At 46.8% G+C, this 22,005-nt stretch overlaps 2 protein-coding genes across 4 annotated transcripts; one reads left to right on the plus strand and one right to left on the minus strand.

The window, feature by feature from the left end:
- The first annotated feature begins 1,032 nt into the window (after positions 1–1,032).
- Positions 1,033–16,514, plus strand: RGL3 (ral guanine nucleotide dissociation stimulator like 3). Of its 3 annotated transcripts, XM_053464882.1 has the most exons (19): positions 1,033–1,128; positions 1,463–1,586; positions 8,147–8,245; positions 8,647–8,843; positions 9,220–9,294; positions 9,688–9,869; positions 9,949–10,064; positions 10,401–10,616; positions 11,004–11,107; positions 11,488–11,572; positions 11,724–11,807; positions 12,021–12,107; positions 12,416–12,448; positions 12,837–12,958; positions 13,357–13,446; positions 14,445–14,580; positions 14,669–14,857; positions 15,385–15,499; positions 16,124–16,514. In XM_053464882.1, the coding sequence occupies exons 2-19, from the start codon at positions 1,467–1,469 to the stop codon at positions 16,216–16,218; spliced, it is 2,145 nt and encodes a 714-aa protein (XP_053320857.1). In that variant the 5' UTR covers positions 1,033–1,128; positions 1,463–1,466; the 3' UTR covers positions 16,219–16,514. The 3 variants fall into 3 exon arrangements, with proteins under 3 accessions (XP_053320857.1, XP_053320858.1, XP_053320859.1); XM_053464883.1 differs by lacking the exon at positions 1,033–1,128 and having other exon boundaries at positions 1,290–1,586; XM_053464884.1 differs by lacking the exons at positions 1,033–1,128; positions 1,463–1,586 and adding an exon at positions 4,024–4,292.
- A 2,692-nt stretch (positions 16,515–19,206) lies between these two features.
- SWSAP1 (SWIM-type zinc finger 7 associated protein 1) lies at positions 19,207–20,732 on the minus strand. The gene is made up of 2 exons (XM_053464182.1): positions 20,272–20,732; positions 19,207–19,812 (listed from the first exon to the last, which is right to left on the minus strand). The coding sequence occupies exons 1-2, from the start codon at positions 20,620–20,622 to the stop codon at positions 19,342–19,344; spliced, it is 822 nt and encodes a 273-aa protein (XP_053320157.1). The 5' UTR covers positions 20,623–20,732; the 3' UTR covers positions 19,207–19,341.
- Positions 20,733–22,005: the final 1,273 nt, after the last annotated feature.

Here is a 22,005-nt window from a genome sequence, read left to right on the forward strand (position 1 = left end):
CCAGGGAGACCATGATAGGGGCCGCAGGGTCAGCCCCTGACACTTCATGACGTCGGAGAGATCGGGAGAGTTGTGGGAACATTCAGTGCTGACGTTGCCCATGCAGAGATGTTTTGTCGACCTTTTCTGTGTTCTGTTTTCTGTTACGGAAATAAAAATGATACAATAAACAGTTAAACCATAACTGAGTGCCTTATTGCCCCAGTAACATCTTATTACAGTAACCCGGCCCCTGAGTGCCTTATTACCCCTGTAACATCTTATTACAGTAACCCGGCCCCTGACTGCCTTATTACCCCTGTAACATCTTATTACAGTAACCCGGCCCCTGAGTGCCTTATTACCCCTGTAACATCTTATTACAGTAACCTGGCCCCTGAGTGCCTTAATACCCCTGTAACATCTTATTACAGTAACCCGGCCCCTGAGTGCCTTATTACCCCTGTAACATCTTATCACATTAACCCGGCCCCTGAGTGCCTTATTACCCCTGTAACATCTTATTACAGTAACCCGGCCCCTGAGTGCCTTATTACCCCTGTAACATCTTATTACAGTACCCGGCCCCTGAGTGCCTTATTACCCCTGTAACATCTTATTACAGTAACCCGGCCCCTGAGTGCCTTATTGCGCCAGTAACATCTTATTACAGTAACCCGGCCCCTGAGTGCCTTATTACCCCTGTAACATCTTATTACAGTAACCCGGCCCCTGAGTGCCTTATTACCCTGTAACATCTTATTACAGTAACCCGGCCCCTGAATGCCTTATTACCCCGTAACATCTTGTTACAGTAACCCGGCCCCTGAGTGCCTTATTACCCCTGTGACACCTTATTACAGTAACCCGGCCCCTGAGTGCCTTATTACCCCTTTTAACAGCACTGACTTGCTAATTGTCTGCTTGACCCTGTAACGGGTCTGACATTGAGAGCCGCGGAAGCTGTCCTTGTTTGTGTGTTTCTGGGAAAGCCGTGATGGGGCAGAGGAAGTGACCGTCTTCCCCACACCACCCTCTCCTGAGTCTGCAGAAAGCAGGGCAGGATGTGAGAGGTTCCTGGTGTTTGGGATGGTGGGATAGTCGCGGAGAGGAGAGAAGTAGCAGATTTCAGAAGTACGGAACGATCAGGTTATTTCCCCCGCTTAGAAAAGAACAATACGTTTACTTCTTATTCTGCGAGGTTATTGAGTAGATGAAGACAGGAAGGGGTTAAATAATTGTGCCCCGAAACTTATCATAGCGGATCCTTAGTACTGTAAAGAATACGACGGGTGGGGGAGGGGAATTTGGTGTGTTAGTACATTGTGTGTTTTTGTCTCTGTGGTTCTTTTTGTATCATGCCTATCATACACATTGTATCACACGCCTGCACTGTGTCGTGTGCTAATACACTGTACACGCGGGGTAATTCATGTCTGATTTATATACAATGAAAAATATATATATCTCTTTCCTTGGAAAGCACGATGTTTGGCGATACTGGATCACGGAACAGCCTGTCCTTAGATCTAGATATGAGTTGGGGTATTGTGCTTCGAGCATACCGCTGCCTGACGACTGAGGGAGAGGAGGATTCTGGGAGCAAGGTCAGTGCCTTATTACCCCTGTAACATCTTATTACAGTAACCCGGCCCCTGAGTGCCTTATTACCCTGTAACATCTTATTACAGTAACCCGGCCCCTGAGTGCCTTATTACCCCTGTAACATCTTATTACAGTAACCTGGCCCCTGAGTGCCTTATTACCCCTGTAACATCTTATTACAGTAACCCGGCCCCTGAGTGCCTTATTACCCCTGTAACATCTTATTACAGTAACCCAGCCCCTGAGTGCCTTATTACCCCTGTAACATCTTATTACAGTAACCCGGCTCCTGAGTGCCTTCTTACCCCTGTAACATCTTATTACAGTAACCCGGCTCCTGAGTGCCTTATTACCCCTGTAACATCTTATTACAGTAACCCGGCCCCTGAGTGCCTTATTACCCCTGTAACATCTTATTACAGTAACCCGGCCCCTGAGTGCCTTATTGCCCCTGTAACATCTTATTACAGTAACCCGGCCCCTGAGTGCCTTATTGCCCCTGTAACATCTTATTACAGTAACCCGGCCCCTGAGTGCCTTATTACCCCTGTAACATCTTATTACAGTAACCCGGCCCCTGAGTGCCTTATTACCCCTGTAACATCTTATTACAGTAGCCCAGCCCCTGAGTGCCTTATTACCCCTGTAACATCTTATTACAGTAACCCGGCCCCTGAGTGCCATATTGTCGCATGTTACCTCTGGAGTAAGTTAGACATTTCCCTGGCGTGACTCAGATTTCACTTCAGTTTTCTCTCTGTTTTGCAAACAAAGCCCCTGGTCTGTGTGTACACTGAAAATAATGAGAGTTTCGGCGCGGATAAAGGACGCTGCCATCCCCACAAGGACTGCTTCTTATAACAGGGTCAGAGGTTTCAGCCGGCGGCATCTCGGGGTTCTGGGTAACATCAGGGTCTTCTGCCACTTGACTCCTGTCTAGACGCTGTCTACGGGTCTTTCGGTCACACTTTGCCCTCTCGCTCCTTCCAGGCCGTCCCTTAGCTGCCTATTTCCCACAAGAACCCGTTAACCTTTCTGCGACCTTTCTCATATCAGCAAATTTCCCTCCTCCATGACTTCTCATTCCTCCTGTTTTTCCACTTTCTCCTCTCGGTTTTAACCCCAAGTCCTCCCAAACGTTTCCTACAGAACCGCTTTCCTAAATCCCCTCCTTTGATATTTTATCTCCTTCCGTGGTTCATCTTTCTATCTCTCATCTGCTTTCTTTCCTCGCTCTTTTTTCTTCATCCCTGTTAATTTAAAACTTCTTCTCTCCCTTGTTTTTCTCTCTCCCTCCTCCCTACTTCCCAGAGCTCCCCACCCCTCCTTGATCCCTCCTCCACCACCTCCTCTCCCTCTCCCTCTCTCTCTCTCTCTCTCTGGAGGGCTGGGATTTAATCCCTTGATGATATCAGACAGAAGTATTTCAAAAGAAAGAAAACTTTCCACAACAGGCTGACCACAGAGAGAAAGGATTATGAAGGACACAAGGAGAAGAGAAGTAAACAAAGAGTAGAGAGAGAGAGAGACACGCGAGCGAGGGTGTCAGAAGTGCATTTGCATAAGGGGGCAATAGTTGAGAGAATGTCAATATGACAAAGAGAACTGGATGAGAAAGGAACACGTTGGCGATGAAGGAGAGAATGGTGGAGGGATCAGGGATGAAGAGAATGTTGATTTGGAACGGAGAGTAAAATGTGGAATCTTTGGAAGGACACAAAGTCACGGCGTGGATCCCAGTCTAAAAGCGAGGGTTAACCGGAGAAAGGGTGAACCTCTTACTGGCTTGTAGGTATCACTGGAGACCATCCGTACCACCATGACCGGGTTGACACCAGATTGCTTCTGTGTTTAGGACCTCATTCCGAAAACGATCACTGGATTTAGAGAATCCATCCCGGAATTATCCAGGAATTAGAGAAATCATTAGGATTATCCTGGTTTTTTTATAGGTTGGATTGGCCACATTTTTCCGGGATTAACAGACTGGTGTTACACCGTTATCCTAGAATTCCCACCGGAATTCCAAAACCCTTCTTGACGGTCATTCCAGGATTATCCCGGGAATTATGGACTGCTATTCCAAGATTATTTCAGGGGTTCCTTCACCGCTGTCCTAGGACTATCATTTCAGGATTATCCTGTTATTTTTGTGCTGGGCTCCAGGATTTACACGTTCCCTATTCCAAGATCTATCCGATGGCAACCAGGGTTTATCCTACAGCGGCATCCCAAGATTCCATAAGGAACTTTGTAATGCGACGAGATATTTGAAGAAACCCAAGAATTCTCCAAGGATTGGCCATAAAATCGAAGACTTATTTTTTTTGGAAAGAACACTGGAAATCTCCAAGTATAAGAATCTTCCTTCTAACCCGGGATTATGGTTTGGACCTGGACCTTCTTGCACCCTTCTTGATCTTCTTGATCTACTTTTATCTTCACTCCGTTTCTGTCCTCGTCTGGTGGTTTCTTCTCCTCTTTCATCCATCCACCTGCCAACCTCTGTCCGTTCCTCCAGCCTCTGTATCCTCCATTGGCTTTTTTATGCCCTCGCCTTCAACTGGGAACATGTCAACGGAGCTGGTGGCCAGGAATATTCCCCTGTGACTCGTCATCCAGTTTGACCCCAACACAGGCAGATGTCAGACGAAGAGCAACCCCCGGGGGCCAAACCCTCTCGAGCCATGGGGAAGGAGATCACCATGGTACACGTTACGGATTTGTTATTTGAGTTAATTCATTGGATAATGGGAGTCTCTTGTGATGTCCATTCGACATTTAGAGATAGGGGGACACAGACCAGTGGAGATCTGCGTTGAGGAGCTTACACTCTAATGTACGTAGGTAGTGGTCAAGGTCAAGGCAAGTAGAATTTAATCTTATAGCCATAGCGCTCCGGGGGACAGAACATATGGTTTGTAGGATAGAAATGATTAGGGATCTCGGTTTGGAGGAGAGAAGAGAGAGAGGGGAAACATTTAAATACTTAAAGGGATTTAACAGAGTGCAGGAGGGACGTTTATTTCAATAGAGGCCATAATCTAGAAGGTTAGAGGCTTATATCGAATGTAACAAGTTTTACTTTACTGAGAGTGGGGTAGATAAGTGGAAAAGCCACCCAGCAGAAGTGGTAGAGGCTAATATAGATAAGACTTTGAGTCTTAAGGTTTCAGTCTTTACAGCCGGAAAAAACAGGCGACTAAAAGCACCGAACAGTCTCGAGTGCTAGGACAGGTTTATAACCAACAGAGCTTACACTCTAAAAGGCATGGCGACCAATATTTAAAGGTGCAGATCCACTTATTCTTTAACACTGTCAGAATTAAATGCAGATGTCATTTTTTTGTTTCTCGTACCGTTCAATTCCCAAACCTTCCCCAGAAATAACTCTTTAATCAGAATTTTTAGGGGGAATGCTAAATTGTCATGTGACACAAAAGCAGGTACGGTTGCTATAGAGACTGGGGGTTAGTAAATGCCTTTGTGTTGTTTTTATGTGATTAAACCTTTAGCGGAATGAATAAAATGACAGATCAGGGTCAGAGAGCTCGGCTGTGTAAGCGGAACAGGAAAAATGCCCTCTTACCCGGCACAGATTACAATTAAGTAACACGCAGTGGAGTCCTGGACCGCAGAGCTTACATTCTAAAAGGCAGGATTTTCCTAGTGTTGATAACAGGTCTCGGTTAGTAAATAACCTTCTGGGATTAATATTACACACGCGCCGGCTGTGAAAATTACCCACGTGTGACCTTACGTGACTCAGGGAAAGCAGTTAACTCTTTGAGTGCTTCGTTGTTACATTGAATGTTATCTGCCAAGGGATATGGGTGTAGGGAGGCAGGTTCCCACCAGGCTGCTCTGATTTCCTATTTTAGAAAGCCGTTACACCCTGTCTGGATCCTTTCTGTGTTCTTTTTGTGTGTTTTTTTTGGATTGGGTTGGGCGGTGGAGACGTTGTCTGTTAAATATGACTTGAGGGTCTGATGCAGACTGAAAATTGCCCTCCGCTAGGGCAAGGCGGAGATGTGAAGAAGAGGAACAGATGGGGGTAGTTGGAAGGTACAGAAGGGTTGTTGGGGTATTAGGAAAGGTCCAGAGGGGGCTAAAGGACAGAAAGCTGTAACAGGGGAGAGGCATGTGATGTTTTGGGGGTGTGGTTAGAGGTGTGGCCTGGGCGGGGCTTTACCAAGACTTTTAATGTCACTTTGTAACCAGATGAGAAGAATGTATTTTATTTACAAAGTTTTCTTTCTCAATCTATTTTTTCCTGCTGCTTCCATATTAATTATTATTATTATTATTATTATTATTATTGTGACTTGCAGGGCTGTAGAACCCTGTGACAGCCTCATACCCAGCAAACACCCCGCGCTCCTAGAAAAGAGGGGCATCAGGGGAGGAAAAAGTGGTACAGAGGGATTTGGGGCCAACAAGGGACTGGCTCTACTGAACAGGGGCACTTGGGAGGTATGGTAGAAATCTGAAGTAGTTAATGCCCGTGCCCTGTGGGACCCGCATGCGTTAGCCGTATCATTGCAGACTCAGCCATTCTCAGTGTGACTTTCACAATCTCTCGCTCTGTCTGAAAAGGGAATCGGGATTCTAAATGCCCCGTCTGGCTTGGCGGCATTTTTGGGAAGCGACCAGCAGCCCGTGGAAACCTCACACCAGTAAAACTGGATCAGGTGGCACCCGTACCCCTCCTCCCGCGATTACAAAACTAACTGCTTGACCCATCTAACCTGTAAATACCTTTTTCTGAATGACATCACCTGTGTTCAAGTATTTCAGCTGTGATGTAGCAGCGAGATAAACACTAGTGGGGCCGCTTATCATTACATCAGAGTGGAACCTGAAGGCGCCTACATTGGCCCTCTCAGCACTCATGTTCTTCACGGCCTGCAGGACCCAAGGAGCTGAGTGAGGGTCATTTCCAACCAAAAAAGCCATTCTCCATCGGAGGAAATCTCTGGGAGCGCGCAGGTTTTGCCCCTGAATCTCATCGTTTTACCCAATCTCAGGCTGAACGGGCGGATTCTCGGGTTCTACCGTCTGACTTCTCCATATTCTGCTCTGATTTAATGATGTCTGAGCTCCTCAACTGGTGCTTCTCTCACTGCTACATCACAGCTCAAACCCCTGCTTGAATACAGGTGACTTCACTCAGAATATCTTTACCTCCTGGCAATTTGTGGTTAGTAGAACCGTTTAGTTGCCACCATTAGCAAGCCAGTTGGGTAGAGGCTTTGTGATGGACGATTGAGGTGACCCTGGAGTCATCTTGATAAAAGTTTGGGCGAAATAGTACTTTTAATACCAGCTTGATCCGTTCCCCAGTATGTTCCGATTAGGGGAAGGAGGATTTTGGGTAACGTTCAGTTCGGGAAGGGTGTCAGAATGATTAGGGCGTCCGGGAACCTCTGTCGGGAGGGGGAGGGGGAGGGGATCTGGTTAAACCAGATCAGTGACTTTAGAAACTGCTGCCGCCGGATTTTCCATTTCACTTCATTAAAGGCCGGCTAAAACAGGGGTATCCGGGGGGCGAGAGCTTGTGGATGGACTACAATGCCCATGATCCCCATCAGCCCGTGGACGGATGAGGCGGGAGCGTCCTCCTCCTCTGACAGATATGCCGGAGGTTTCAGAATCGTCAGTTTTAGTTTTATTTCTATGTCGCTGATTTACTAAACTTTGTGAACCCCGAGCATCTTTAGGAGAATCCATCAGAAAGCTTCTCTTTTTAACCCTTTAAATCAAACCATTTCCTGGCATATGAGGCATTCATCGTATGCATCTCGAGTGTCATGCATAATCCTCTAGAGTGTAAGCTCTTTTGAGCAGGGCCCTCCTCGCCTCTTGTTTCTGTTAGTCGGATGGTATGTTATACACTACTTGTTACATCCCGTTTACCCTTTGTACAGCGCTCCAGCCTATGATGGTGCTATATAAAACAATAAATAATAATAATGTTGGGAGAAGAGAGAATTGTGGGAATCAGGACCCGCATAGGTTAATTAAGCCACCAGATAGTAGCTCTTTACATGAACTACAACTCCCATGATCCTTGGCTGTCCAAACCAACCAGTAGATAAGATACAATGTGTCGGAATGTCTCGAACTTTTCTTGGGGGGGTAAACAGATTGGGGACTTCTGGCTGTTCCTGTAGTAATTGGGGATAGGGGATTGCCCCCGCCGTCTCTCCTGGTTCTAACACCCATGCTGAGAATCATGGGAGTTGTGGTTCAGCAGCAGCTGGAGCGCTGCCCTTTGGCTTCCCCTGATCCATAGAGAGAGGGACAGGGCTTCTCCTGCGCGACGGCGTGAAAGTCTAGAAAAATCAGGCAGGAGCCAGCATCCCTACAAGTAGGAACAAGATCTAATCCGCCATTTAACCCTTTAGGTTCACTTAAAGGTGCTGGGGAGAGAAAATCGAGTCTTTAGTCAGAGTTGATACATTTTGCATCTCATGAGAGAGACCTCTGAGAGACCACGGGGTATGTATAGCAAACAAATAGAACGTTCCTTCCTGAACCGTGAACAACGTTTTCTTCCCAGAATCCACTGCAGGAGTGGGGAGAGGAGGTGGAAGACGGGGCAATTTACGGAGTGACCCTGAGGAGGGTGAGGACCGAAACCCCCGCTGGAGAAAGCCTGGTACGAGAAGAGGCTCATATATCTGTGTACTTTACAGTTTTCCTCTTGTAATCTTTTGTCCTTCGTACATCCAAGCTTGCTGTCCTCTTACGCTAACCTTCCATCAAGCCGCTTCTCCTTCACCTGTCCACATATACCTTCCCAACACCTCCTGTTCTCCTACCATCTGCCTGTCCTCTCCAAATCTAACCTGCAACATGCGACCACGGTCCATTATCTTTCTCATCTTCCATTATCTGTGGCCTTCATGCTTTGAAAGCCATCATCACCAATACCTGCTGCAGATCCGTCCTTCTATCCGGTGTTCTTCCGAGTCTCGTACTTCTTCATGTCCTTGTGCGCCATCTTTTCTCTTATTCTTATTTCTTCACCCGTACAACCCTATCCCCCTTTGCCCCTAGGCCGTACCTTGTTCTCCTGGTTATGTGCATTACAAGACCTGTAAGGTTCGAAGTCTCCGAGCTGGAACTCTGCAGAAGCTGGTGGAGAACCTACTGGTGGAATATCAGGGCAATGACTCTGGGTACGTGCCCATCTTCCTGAGCACATACCGGTCCTTCACCTCTTCTGAGAAGGTCCTGGAGCTTCTGCTGGACAGGTAGGGTAACGCTCTACTGTTATTTGCTCTCCATTGTTACAAAAAAAAACAAAACTCTTCCAGCCTTGACCTTGACAATCAATGATGCCATCTGGATAATCTTTAACTTTGTCTTTCACATCTGAGTTTACACAGAAACTTGTTACCCAACTCTTAAGTCGTGACTCATAGAATCTTGGCAGCCACGCGCCGGTGGTTCTGACCCACAATTAAGTGAATGATATTGTGCTTCTTGTCTAGTGGTCATGTAACCTTTATGGCCCTCCTCGGGCTACTTCTCCTCTGTGGAAATCGGTGGCTTCAATCAAATTAAGGTGGAGCAAAAGATGGGATTATCCTTCAGATAATCCATTGAAATTCTTTTTTTTCTCCATAGGCATCTGGAAAGAGTGGGTGATGAAGAAAGTCTTCCCCCAGGAAGCCCGGTACCGGACACTTTATCTGTCCAGAGGTCAGTATTGGAAAAGAAAATCTGGTTTCTATTCTCTTTGGTTGGGTGGGTCCATTGGTAGACCTTCCAAACCACCTACAGAAACAAACCTATAGGTGGGCCTATAAAACAGGCTATCATCTAATAACTTCTACCGGTTTCCTATGACAGCCCCCCCACCCAAAAAAAAAGGTACCAAGACAGCCTTACAGGGGAACTTGACCCACTTGGCTGGTGAGAAGGTTGTTGGTGGTCATTTAAAGACCCTGACTGGTGAGAAGGTTGTTGGTGGTCATTTAAAGACCCTGACTGGTGAGAAGGTTGTTGGATCCAATCTTCAGCAACGGTTGGCAAGAATTCTAAAATTCCAAAGTCACAACAATTGATCCTTCCTCTCGTGCCTTTTCTTCTCAGGGCCATCCGAGGTATTCTTCAAACCTGGTTAGAGAGACATCCTCAGGATTTCCGAGATGCCCCCGATTGCCTAGAATTGATCTCCGACTACCTGAGCCGTGACTGTCGAGAGACGCCCAGCCCTCTGGTCCGCCTTCTACAAAGTTTACAAGAAGAAGGCCAACAGACCCAAGCCCAGCAGGGTAACGACGGTTTAGATCCTGATCTTACCTTTGTGGTCTTCAGCCTGCGTGTACTAATTGAGGTTTCCTTTAAAACCAGAGTGTAAGCCCACCACCCCACCTGCAGAGGGAGACGCAGAGACCCCCGGAAACACCCCAACGTTACTGTCATATCCACCACAAGATGTAGCCGAACAACTTACCCTTATGGATGTGGTGAGTTAATATCTATCTATGGTATTTCTTCATGTTTATTTAATTTATGTCACTTTCCTCTCTTAACAATATGGAATTCCTGTTGTATGTAGCGTTTCAGGATTTGTACCTGAATTCCAGGGATTTTAGCCCAAACTGTGGATGAATGGGCATAGAAGAAAATGTTTTATATCCATTGGATCCTCAGTTGTCTTTGAGATTTAAATTCCCATGATGCTCTACTATCCGTTCCTCCCAGTTATACATTAAAGATATATATATATATGATACATACCGTATACACACGCTAAAAAGTGCATATTATCACATGTGAGTTTTTCTGTATGTCGGCGGCAGGATCTCTTCCAGAGGTTGCAGTCCTGTCACTGTCTCGGAAGCATATGGTCTCAGCGCGACAAAAAGGAGAACAGACACGTGGCCCCGAGTGTTAGGGCCACCGTGGCCCAGTTCAATGCGGTGACCGCGTGCGTGACGGCGTCTGTGCTGAGCGACATTCAGCTGAGGCCGCAGCAGAGGGCCAAGGTGCTGGAGAAATGGATCTGCATAGCACAGGTGTGATTATAATACTGCGCCTCCCAGCAGAGGGGGCTATGGGGCACAGAGTCTGCCCCTCCCACTACAGGGTGATAGACGGGAAGGAGCTATGGGGCACGGAGTCTGTCCCTCCCACCGCAGGGTGACACAGACAGGAGGGGGCTATGGGGCACGGAGTCTGTCCCTCCCACCGCAGGGTGACACAGACAGGAGGGGGCTATGGGGCACAGAGTCTGTCCCTCCCACCGCAGGGTGACAGACAGGAGGGGGCTATGGGGCACGGAGTCAGCAGTTGCGTTAGTGAAAAACATTGCTGATGGTTGATGTTGTCACCCGACGTCCACCGAGGGATAACACAAGAGGGAACTCTGCGCATGAATGTGACAATAACTTTTTCCTCCCCAGCACTGCCGGTTCCTGCGTAACTTCTCGTCTCTGAGAGCGATTTTGTCGGCTCTGCAGTCCAACTCAATCTACAGGCTGAAGAGATCGTGGGGATCAGTGAGCAGGTAAAGTCCCGCCGGCCGCCACGTCCGTCCCGCCGGCCCCCGCTATTACACCGCCATGGGTGCGGACTCCTAAACCCAGACCCCCAACACTTCACGTCACCACATCGAGCTCAGCCGCCGACCGTCGCAAGCTGGTCACAAGGGGTCTGCAATGGAGGTCTGGGCTTCGACCACCCAGACCTCCATTCTACCCCCCCTAGATATTAGGACATTGAGATAGTGTCCAAAACTCAGGACTGTCCCACCAAAAAGCGGGCTATTGGGAGGTATGCGCAGACCGTGGCATTTCCAGCCTCCGCATGCAGTATCTACTCCATTAATGATGTAAAAAGCTGTAAAGTGTGACTGACCGCGTCTCGCTTTGTGTTTTTAACCCCCAGGGATAATCTGAACGTCTTCCATAAATTATCCGCCATCTTCTCCGACGACAACAACCACGAAATGAGCAGAGAAATCCTGACCAAGGTATCCGGCCGGCGCTCTCCGTGCGTTATAATAGAGGATATGCTATAATACACACGCGGTTATATAATACGCGGTTATATCGCTAGAGTATATCTGTGTATAACGGTGCCGAGTATCCCTGATCGTATATTCCTTTCCCGTATGACGCCAGGACGAGATTCCCCTCCGCAGGACAAACAGCGCGCGGAATGAGCCACGTCCGCTCCAGCGCTCGGCGTCCCAGGTCCGCTCAACGGTAAGAAGATAACACGCTGCTACCTCCTAACTGACCCATTCGGCCCCCGTCTAGTTGCCCATTTACCCCGCTGTAAAGACCTTAATCAGTCTTAGATTCAGGAGCCGTATGCCTGTCCCGTGCATGTTTATATTCCCTCACTGTATTACCCTCTACCACTTCTGCTGGGAGGCTGTTCCACTTCTAGCTAACAGTCTCGTCTTCCCATCGCAGAGGCAGGCTCAGGGCACGGTCCCTTACCTCGGGACGTTTCTCACCGATCTCATCATGCTGGACACGGCGTTACCGGATTTCATCGAGGTGAGATTACACTCCGTCCCCTTCTCTGCGCCCCCCCATCCGAATGGAGTGATCGATATACGCCTCCCATTCCCGTGACCCCTTTATATGACTTAATATAAATAATTCAATGTGATAAATAATAATTTAATCAAACAAATAACTTCCTCTATTCCAGTCCTTCTTCTGTTGCCGATACAGCGTGTGTAAACTCCCTCACTGTATTAACCTCTACCGTTTCTGCTGGGAGGCTGTTCCATTTATCCACCACCCCCCTCGGTACAGGGTGCTCTTTCTCTTGACTCTCTCTCTCTTTCTTTATTTTGCAGGGAGGGCTCATAAACTTTGACAAGAGAAGGAAGGTGAGTTATAGTCTATTGTTATAAATCCCAGATCCATCGCTTCATACACACGAGCAGATTCTCAGGGTCACGCGGTCTGTCGCTGACCTGTCCATGTTCTACTCTTCAAGATATCTGAGCACCCCAACCAGCGCTTTTCTTACTGCCATTTCACAGCTAAAACCCCTGCTTGAACACAGGTGACTTCATATCTGCTTGAACACAGGTGAAGTCATGGTTTTCAGGGATGTTATTACAGCCAGTTGGTTGCCGCCATTAGAATGCACGTTCAGACGGTGAAACAGGTTTCTGAAAGGGTGTCCGATTAACAAGGTAGAGGGGGGTAACGCTGCACCCCACCCCCCATGTATGCTTTCCTTACCCCAAGAGCTTGCGCTCTTCTCTCTAGGAGTATGAGGTTTTGGCTAAGATCCAGAAACTGCAGCTGACCTGCCGCCACTACGTCCTGACGCCAAAGCCCGACATCCTGCAGGCGTTCTACACCCATCGGCAGCTGACGGAGGAACAGAGGTGACGGGGCGGGGCGGGGCGGGGCGGTTATAAAACGTTTAATTACGCAATCCGATGGCGCAATAACAAAAAAAAGAGATAAATAATAATAATAATAATAATAATGATTACAGGGTTTGGCTCTAAATTAGTTATCATTATAGGGCTGCGATTACATAGCAGTCACTACAGGCTGCTGTTATATGTGATTTATTATATATATAATATATATATTCTTGGTGTAATGGGGTTATTATTATGTTTTTAAACACGCTCTTAAATACCTATTTTTGGAAGGATTTTCTTTTAATTGAAATCATTTTTTTTCTTTTTTTACATTTTTTTTATTTTTTATGTAATAGATTTTAACGCCCGTTTCTTTAACGTAATTATAATCCACGATCTTCTTTTACCCGCAGTTACCGCATCTCCCGCACCATCGAGCCTCCCGCAGACTCGTGTCCCAACTCCCCCCGGATCCGGAGGAAACTGACGAAGAGGTTCAGCTCGTAGGTTCCCTGTCTTTGTTTCCATTACACAAACCTAGAACCCGCGGGCGGATCAGACCTATTCGGCCCGTTCTGGCCCCCCGTTTCCCCGCTGCAAAGACTCGGACCTCAATCAGTCGTTGGTCCCGTCTCAGATTCAGGAGCCGAATGCCTGTTAGAATTGCGAATTCGGATTCGTACGGATAATTGGATTAAATAATATATTTATTATATTATTTAATATATTTATTATTCCCTTCCCTGGGTCAAAGGTCATTCAAAACGTCCTTTTAGGACATGACTCGCTCCATTGAAATATACCGGTATCAGTAGCTAAAAATAAATAATAATCAAGAAAAAAAGAATAAATAGGTTTAAGAATTCCCACAATATTCTAATAATCATAATGACCAAAATAATGATTACATTTGATAATCGTAACGAGATGTTTGGTATCACCAATTTAACCCATTGAGTACACGCCAATCAATTGAGATACCCAGCGCTTCCCCGCTCCCTTCTGTTGGAAGGTTTATAGTCTCATGTGTTTATATCTCTGAATTCTCACAGGAAGCTCGGCAGGCTGTCGGGTGCTCAATGGGTTTATTATTATTTTTTTTTTGACGTTTTTAAATGACCTTGGACCCAGGGGAGGGAAGGACACCTGGGTAACCCCGCTAACCGTATAAGAGGCTGGTACGTTCACTTGGACAACGGCCTTTATAATTGTTTTTTGCCCTGACGAAGGCCTTGTATGGCCGAAACGTTGGCAAAACAAATAATATAATTATTTAATCTGATTTTGAATTATCGACCCATGCCAGGAAGCAAATATGACATCACACATGGGGTAGCATGACATCATATCATGTTCCTCCACTTTTCATAGACTCAGTCATTCTTTTTAATGTTTTATAACTGCCGCAGGACTCTAGGGAGAGGAAGTAAAATCTTTGTGTTCCGCGTTTTATAAGGAAATATATAAAAGTTTTATTGCCCCTCCGTTTTGTTTTTTTCAGATTGTTGCTCGGCTCCGAAGTTTTCGGCACCAAGATGAATGGGGATCGGCTGTCCCCCTCGGGGTCCTGCAGCAGCTGTGAGATGGACGAGGGTCTCATCGCGGCACTGTGCCCACCCGAATCTACTGCCAGCAAGGTAGTAAGACCCCCGAGGACTGTACCAAGGGGCAATAAGGCACTCGGGAGGAGGGTTACCGTAACACAGCGTCCTTTCTCTGTTACAGAATACGCCAGAACCTCTGACCCCGCCAGCTACCCTCCTGCGCGATGATTTATCTCGCTCTGCTTCATCTCCCCGCTCCCCCAGCTCTCCCTCCTGCTCCCTGCCCGTCTATAACCAGCAGATTTCCGATCTCTGTATTATCCGAGTCAGCATGGAGAACACTCACGGCAATCTATATAAGAGCATATTGGTGAGTGCTGCTCACGGCCTGCGGCCCTGATATATAATTATAATATATATTTACCATTAATGATATTAGCATAACCTATCAGCCACGATACAATATAGTAGAATTAACTTAATGGGGAGGAAAAAACATTCAGAGTCTAAGAAAGATAGTATAACACTCACACATTTTGTGATAATACTAATAAATAAATTAATAATAATAATAAAAGTAAGGGGGGGGATGTGTTGGAAGCGCGGGATGTCTTTTCTCGTTCTAGTTCAAGTTTTGGGTTTCTGTGCACCCCTCATGAGTTAAACCCTGAGTATCTTGAAATATTAACCCTTTAATAGCCTACTGCGAAGAGCCGATGTACAGACTCGCCCATTGCGTTATCCAAATGGCTCTAGTACCGGTCCTGGTGGAGATCTCGACTTTGCCATTATTTAAAGATACACTGGGGTCACCTGCGTTCAAGCAGGGGGGATCAAACATAACAAACGGGTAGCAAAAGGAACGCGCTGGGAACTTTTTCTCTCTCTCTTACGCAGCTCACCAGCCAAGACAAGTCCCGTGTCGTAATACAAAGAGCTTTGCATAAGCACAATATAGAGTCGTGGAGACCGGATGATTTCCAGCTGGTGCAGTTGTTATCAGAGGGTAGAGGTAAGTTTTGGGGAGGAAGAAAGAGTTTATGGCCAGACGCATTATTTCCTAGCTGCGTGTGTTTACATTCTGTTATTCTGCTAATATATTTCATGCGGTTCAGGATTTGTCTCGTACGAATGGACCACGAGTCTGTTGCAACGTTGGAAAAGTGGATTTATCACCATAGCAACCAACAGAATGGCTCGGTCTAGGAAGATCCCGTCGCCGTAAAACTGTTGCAGACGGAACCCCTTTTAATAAATCACCTCGTTGTATCGCGTGTATATATGATTAGACGTGAACGCATACCCAGCATGAGTACGTGTTAGTATATCAGTGCATGTTATTGTATGGTGTTAGCATGTGTGTATGTCAGCGTATGGTATTAGCGCGTCAGGGGAGGACTAGGGTTAGTAGCGCCTGGGGGAGGGGAACTGAGGACGAGAAGTAGAGGATAGAGAGATAGTAGGTGTGTGTGTGTCTAAGCGTGTGGGGCCTAGGACAAGCGAGTGTTAGAGCCAGTTTGTGTCTTTATTAGCTACAGGGTGTCTAACCCTAGGCCCACCCCTGGGTATTTACTAAAGTAAAGCAGATCTGAACCCCTGAACTAGAATAATTAAACACTTATTTCCTTCCCTACAGAACTGACCATCCCGGACTCGGCCAACGTCTATTACGCCATGAATACTTCGGCCAACTTTGACTTTGTTTTAAGACGAAGAGTGAAGGACAGCTGATATCCGCCGGCAGCGTCCTCGGCTCCGGGATCCCCCTGCGCATGCCCTGTCCAACAGCGAAGCTGCCTCTTAAACCCTTTTTAGTAATAAGGAAGATCGCCAATACCTCGTAAAACCACCCAGAACATCTCCAATTCCCTCCAAAGTTGACCAACGTCCACATTTACGTACCAAAGTGGAGCTTTACATTTATTGGTCAGAAAAAAAAAGACATTTATCTCTGTCCACTAAATGTCCTTTTTTGATAGATGCATTTTGATGTCTTCTGTATGTTCTACTAACATTTTTATGTTGATTCAGCATTTTAAGATCTTTTTAAGATTGGAACCTTCCGTGGCGTTCTAATGGAAGAACGTTCCATAAACCTTTCGCTCCTGCGCGGATTCCCGCTCCACTTACCCGATAACTTACAGCGACTTACTTAAGTGTGGATCAGCCAATCAGGAAGTGGGATTTGGCGCACTTACATATCCGGTATGCCAGCCCAGTGCTCTCCCCACTTGGGAACTGGAACGGGGGAGGGGAAAGCTTGGAAAATGGGCAAAACTATAGGTGGAGCTAATTAAATATTAGATATTTCTAATGAAAAGATGCCCCCCCCCATTTATACATCTAAATGGCCTTTTATAAGCTTTCACTTCTAGAGGCATTAAAAATACTGATGAACGGACCTTTATACATCATAAACGTATATGTTTAATAAAATATTTATTCATATTTCTTATTTTAGACAGGGTCTCGAGCAGCTCGGGCTTGAGGACGTATTTATTTTGTGAAAAAGTTTAGATTCTTGTCAATAAATGAACAGTTTGGAGCAGCCAATCAGCGGCGAGAAAGCTCTCCCTAAGATCCCCATTGGCATTGTTGGGTCACAATGACCGGGATTCCAATGATACTTCTGCTCTAATTGGGTTCAAACGTGTGAAAATGTCTCAAGCCCAGTTTAAGGGTTAAAACCGGGGGGCGCCTGGGCCCTTTTAATGGAAAAAAAAAAAAAAAACTTGAGAAGCACTTCTGTGGCTAATCTTTCTTCGTGTTTTGTTGAATCTACCGCTTCCATTACTTCTTCACATCTCCTATAAAAACGCTTCTTCATCCCAGTCTACATAATATTCGTTTTCTAGAGAAGCAGTAGGGGTTAATACAGAATAGACGGGGGCTGAATGGGGCCGGTCTGCCGGCATGTTTTTTCTATATTCCCATCCTGAGGACCAAGTTGCTTTGTCTAAGTCAGGCCCCGCGCCTTTCGCTCGTTCTGCTCTGTCGTTCTGAAGTTGAGGTGTTGAAAGGCCGAGCGCTTTCGCTACCTATGACACTTGAAAAGGAAGATTGGGGCTGAACAGCGGCACAGATCCGGCCATTCGGACAGGGTCTCACTTAGCGGGGTCACGATCAAACCTTACTCACCTTAGAAGGACCTCCGGTGTTCGACGTGGTAAGGATTTATTTAAAAATAGCAAATGTTTTTTAATAATGGTAATTTAGCTTGGCTGGCAGTGCATCATGGGAGATGTAGTCCAGGGCCGGTAAAAGACAAGCGGTGGCTCTCAGAGCACTATATTTTCTAACCCTGTAACGAGGTTAAATTTATTGTTATGATATAATGACCAACTAACCTGCCCCAGCCCCTATTATTATTATTATTTAAAAACTAACTAAAGGGGCCACTAAAGAGGCCGCAACTTAAGGACCAAATCCCGAGACCACTAACCAGATTGTGTATATGTGTTACTGGACAAACGATGTGACGACACCAACGCATGAGCCGTCCAATAAAAGGCACTTTAGTAAGAATTGTGTGTCTGCGTTTATATGACAAGGTGCCGCTGCACGCGTGTGCGATATATATTATATATACACATATTACACATACATGACGGTGTCGCTTTAACAGAGGGTCTTTGGACCAATCCAATGAGTGATTTGCCATTTTCATAGAAGGGTTAAATCAAAGTGCTGCTACTTTAAGGACCCAGTGATTACTTTTTAGCATGAAAAGTTAATGGTATTTGGTAACCCTAGAGAATCTACGATGCCTGTAGCGGGACAACGTGAGGCCTCGGCGGTATCTATTTCAGAAATCACAGCGGGTAGACACGAATACGCAGAGCTTGGTAAATGTATACGCGATCTGTCCGTATAAAGTGTTAATGCGACGTCACGGAGTTAAAGGTCGTTTGGCTACCGCTGGATAGAAGGGTTCGCAGCTGGGAAATCATGTAAAATGAGATTCATACTCGTGGAACCGCGCATGTTCTTCCGAAGTTTTGCTTAGAAAAGACTTGTAATTATGTACCTTGCGCTGCGCTTGGTTCTATACATGCGCAGAAAGTGCTCTGACTAATTTCGATTGCAGCATTTCGCTGCCACAGAGGGGCTGTTGCGCCGGAGCTTTAGCTTCTCCCAAAGGCGACTCCCCCCCCCAAAATTAAAAATACCGCATTTAGTGGATTATAAAACGAGCCCCCCCCCAATTTGAATACCGCTATTAATTTAGAGGGGGGAAAAAAAAGAAAAAGCCTGAATATAAGGCGGCGGACGCCTGCGCGATGCGCATACACAACCTCTACTTCCGCCGGGGATTCTATGACTGAGCACAGTGAGGTAACATCACGCCGGCGCTCCGTCATAGAAGCCCCAGCAGAGGGGCCGGGCAGCAGCGGAGGTTCTCTGTGGGTGTCGCGCAGGCGTTCACCGGCTGCCAGAGAGGAGGATTCCGGTCCCCTTATAGTCAGAACTCTGAGGTCAGATTATAAAACGACCTCAAAAATAAGACGAGGTCTAAAAAAAACTGAAAAAAAATATATAATTTCATTCCAGCTGCGGGGAATGAAAAGTTACTCATCGCACTTCCAGGAAGGACTTCTTTTTAACATAGAATTGAATGATGTAAGTGATTTCACGAAGCATTGCCGGCCCTGTACAGAGATGATGTAATAATTACCCCCGAGACATGGAAAGGGGGGGGTTGTTACCCACAGCGAGGGGGAGGGGGTAAGAAAGTACTGACTTTATTCACTCGATGGACAGCCCAGAGTTGTCAGAATCCATGGTCCCGTATATCTTACAGACCATAACTGTATCAACCATTAACCCCAGAGTGCCCAGTATGGGGTATTTACTTTAAACTGGAACTCCAGCTGGACTGGCGACGTCCGCTCGGCGACCTCCCGGTGATAATCCCTCCTGGGACTTTAAAGAGGCGAGTCTAAGAGATCCATCCTGTGGTATATGCAACATCCATTCGGGGCACAGGGGGTTAAAGGCCACACTATACCTCCTGTCCTCCACGTCCGATACCCCTTCAGGGTACAGCTGGCACTGGGCCGGGAAGTACCTCTCCACGGCCAGGAACGCCCCATCGGCTCGCTCAGCGGGACAGCCCGCGGACACCAAGAGACCGCAGCGGAGGTGAGAAGCAGAGTCCAGCAGAAGAGCGGACAGGAGAGCCCCGTCCTGGGGGCCACAAGCGGAAGTCAGGTATCTATCCAAGCCGTCCAGGAGGATGAGGGAAGGAGACGGGGGGGTGAGGTGGAGGGACGACAGGAGTCTCAGGAGCTCGTCCAGAGTGGGGGGGTATAAAAAGCGGATTTGCTAAAAAGGAGAAAAAAAGAGAAAAGGGGTTACAAATTATGCATGTCTGCTAAAAGATAATTACACGAGGTATGACATCACAGGGCTTCGCTCACAAACCGCTATACCTAATCCAAAAGTCAGAGTAACTAACCCCCCCAGAAATGCCCCTGTGCTGAAATATTCTGAGCAGGAGGTGAATATCTGTGTTCAAGGAATGTCCCAAATCTGCTAGAACTCAGGTAGAAAGGATGGGATACACCAGTCTCTGCTCCTCACACCACCTGTCTCCATCCACGGAACCAAAACTCCAGTCTATATAATATATGAGCCATCCTGTCCCATTCCCTGGTTGGCAGCAGGCACACGCCGGTTGGCAGCAGGCACGCGCCGGTTGGCAGCAGGCACGCGCCGGTTGGCAGCAGGCACGCGCCGGTTGGCAGCAGGCACGCGCCGGCTCTCTGCACTCTTTTCCAGTACCTTGAGTGTGAGTGGGTCTCTTGCCGTCCTCCCTCCCCAAGGCAGTCTCTGAAGAGGGTCCCTGGAGAGGAAAATCACAGGCCCCGCTCCCTCTTCAGCTGCCATCACCGCGGCCAGGAACAGGAGCCCCGTCTTCCCGGAATTTGGAGGTCCAAGGAGTAACAGTGGCGGCCCCTGGGGGCCACAGGTTGCGGAACAAACATAATCGGGCTCCTGAGGGCCAGTAACCGCAGAGGTTGCCCTCTCTGGGCCAGGACTTCCAGCTGCTCCAGAAACTGACAGCTCGCTGGGGTCACTCAGCTCGTAGAATACCCTGCGCAGCGCATTAGCCATAGCAACAGCGCAACACATGTGCGGGACAGCCTAGCCACACCCCCTGGAGACTATTGGCGGAGGCGGTAGAAGCATAAACTGTATTTACAATATTGTGCGTATCAAACCTCGGTGCCGGGACAGACACAATTGATTGACTAAGTTTACACGAGGGGGCGTGGCACACGCCAGACTGAGGCTTGAAACGCAGGGAAGTTCTCGGCGCTGTTTATTGTTGTTGCGCTACTATCGTGAATGAAAGAGAGAAGAAAAAAGTGAACATATGAGGGGGTGAAGAAAAAAAAAGGGAGACGTGGAGACAAGAAAGAAAGACCACTAACAAATAGAGGAGAAGAATGAAAGAAAGGGAAATATAAGGAAGGGGGGGTAAATGAGAAGGATTGAGAAGAGTGACAGAGAGGAAAGAGAGAGTCAGAGAAAAGGGGAAAAATATCAAGAGAAAAAAGATGAACAGAGTGAAATGAGAAAGAAAGGGTGAGATGAAAGAAGGTTAAAGGAAGGAAGGAAGAAGAAAGCTAGTGAGAAAGATGGAGAGACAAAAGAAATGGAATAAGATGGGATCTTTAGTTAAAGGAATAATGTTTGAAAGGTTCCCGGATATGATGCGTTTTCCATATGATTGGAGGTGACATAAAATATATAAATTGTGCAACTCCCGGCTTCTGTGTAAAAATGTTACTTAGTAGCCACAAAAGCCGATAATTTGCGCTTAGCTCGGCGCATGCATGAAAAATCGCACCAACGTGACTTTTCTACCCCGGGTTATTATTTTATGTAATAAATGGTGCTTCCAATGGTTAAACTCATTAAAAAATAATTGCGAATAAACAGGAGAGAGAATCAGCATCTTTCATCTTCAAGAGCCCACTGAGTCCTGCCACAAAGTATTCTAACTGGGTACATCTTATAAATTTAAAGGGACCTGCCAGCTGTCATGTGTATTAAAGTGCAAATGATGGCGGAACTGGCCCTTTAAATATATCTATATAAATAAAAATATTATATTGTTAGTCCAATAAAAAAGGTATTATCACAAGATACTTATTTCATCTGTTATTTGGATAAAAATATATAAGGCTTGTGGTCTGGGGCGAACTCACTTTCACCACTAGATGGCGCTGCACTATAACTACCATCTATATGCGGGTCTGTAAATGGCTTGTATTACAGGAGATGTGAATATTATTATTATTATTATTTATTGTTTTATGTAGCGCCATCAAATTCCGTAGTGCTGTACAGTGAATATTACAGAGATTTACCCCAGAAATCCAGTCCATTGACCTATAGCAGGGGCGTCCAACATGCGGCCCGCGGGCCAAATGCGGCCCGCGAGACCTCGAGGTGCGGCCCGCGTAAGATCGGCAGCCAGGGCAACCGATCTTACGCGAGCCGCACCTC

This window comes from Spea bombifrons, chromosome 4, assembly GCF_027358695.1.
Source record: "Spea bombifrons isolate aSpeBom1 chromosome 4, aSpeBom1.2.pri, whole genome shotgun sequence".
Lineage (NCBI taxonomy): Eukaryota > Metazoa > Chordata > Amphibia > Anura > Pelobatidae > Spea > Spea bombifrons.

Excerpts from the sequence above, each read along its gene's own strand:
- RGL3 (XM_053464882.1), top strand. The coding sequence starts at position 1,467 with ATGTTTGGCGATACTGGATCACGGAACAGCCTGTCCTTAGATCTAGAT. Across the intron at positions 11,108-11,487 it reads TCGTGGGGATCAGTGAGCAG|GGATAATCTGAACGTCTTCC; the intron begins GTAAAGTCCCGC and ends TTTAACCCCCAG. Across the intron at positions 13,447-14,444 it reads CTGACGAAGAGGTTCAGCTC|ATTGTTGCTCGGCTCCGAAG; the intron begins GTAGGTTCCCTG and ends TGTTTTTTTCAG.
- SWSAP1 (XM_053464182.1), bottom strand. The coding sequence starts at position 20,622 with ATGTGTTGCGCTGTTGCTATGGCTAATGCGCTGCGCAGGGTATTCTAC. Across the intron at positions 19,813-20,271 it reads GAGACCCACTCACACTCAAG|CAAATCCGCTTTTTATACCC; the intron begins GTACTGGAAAAG and ends TCTCCTTTTTAG.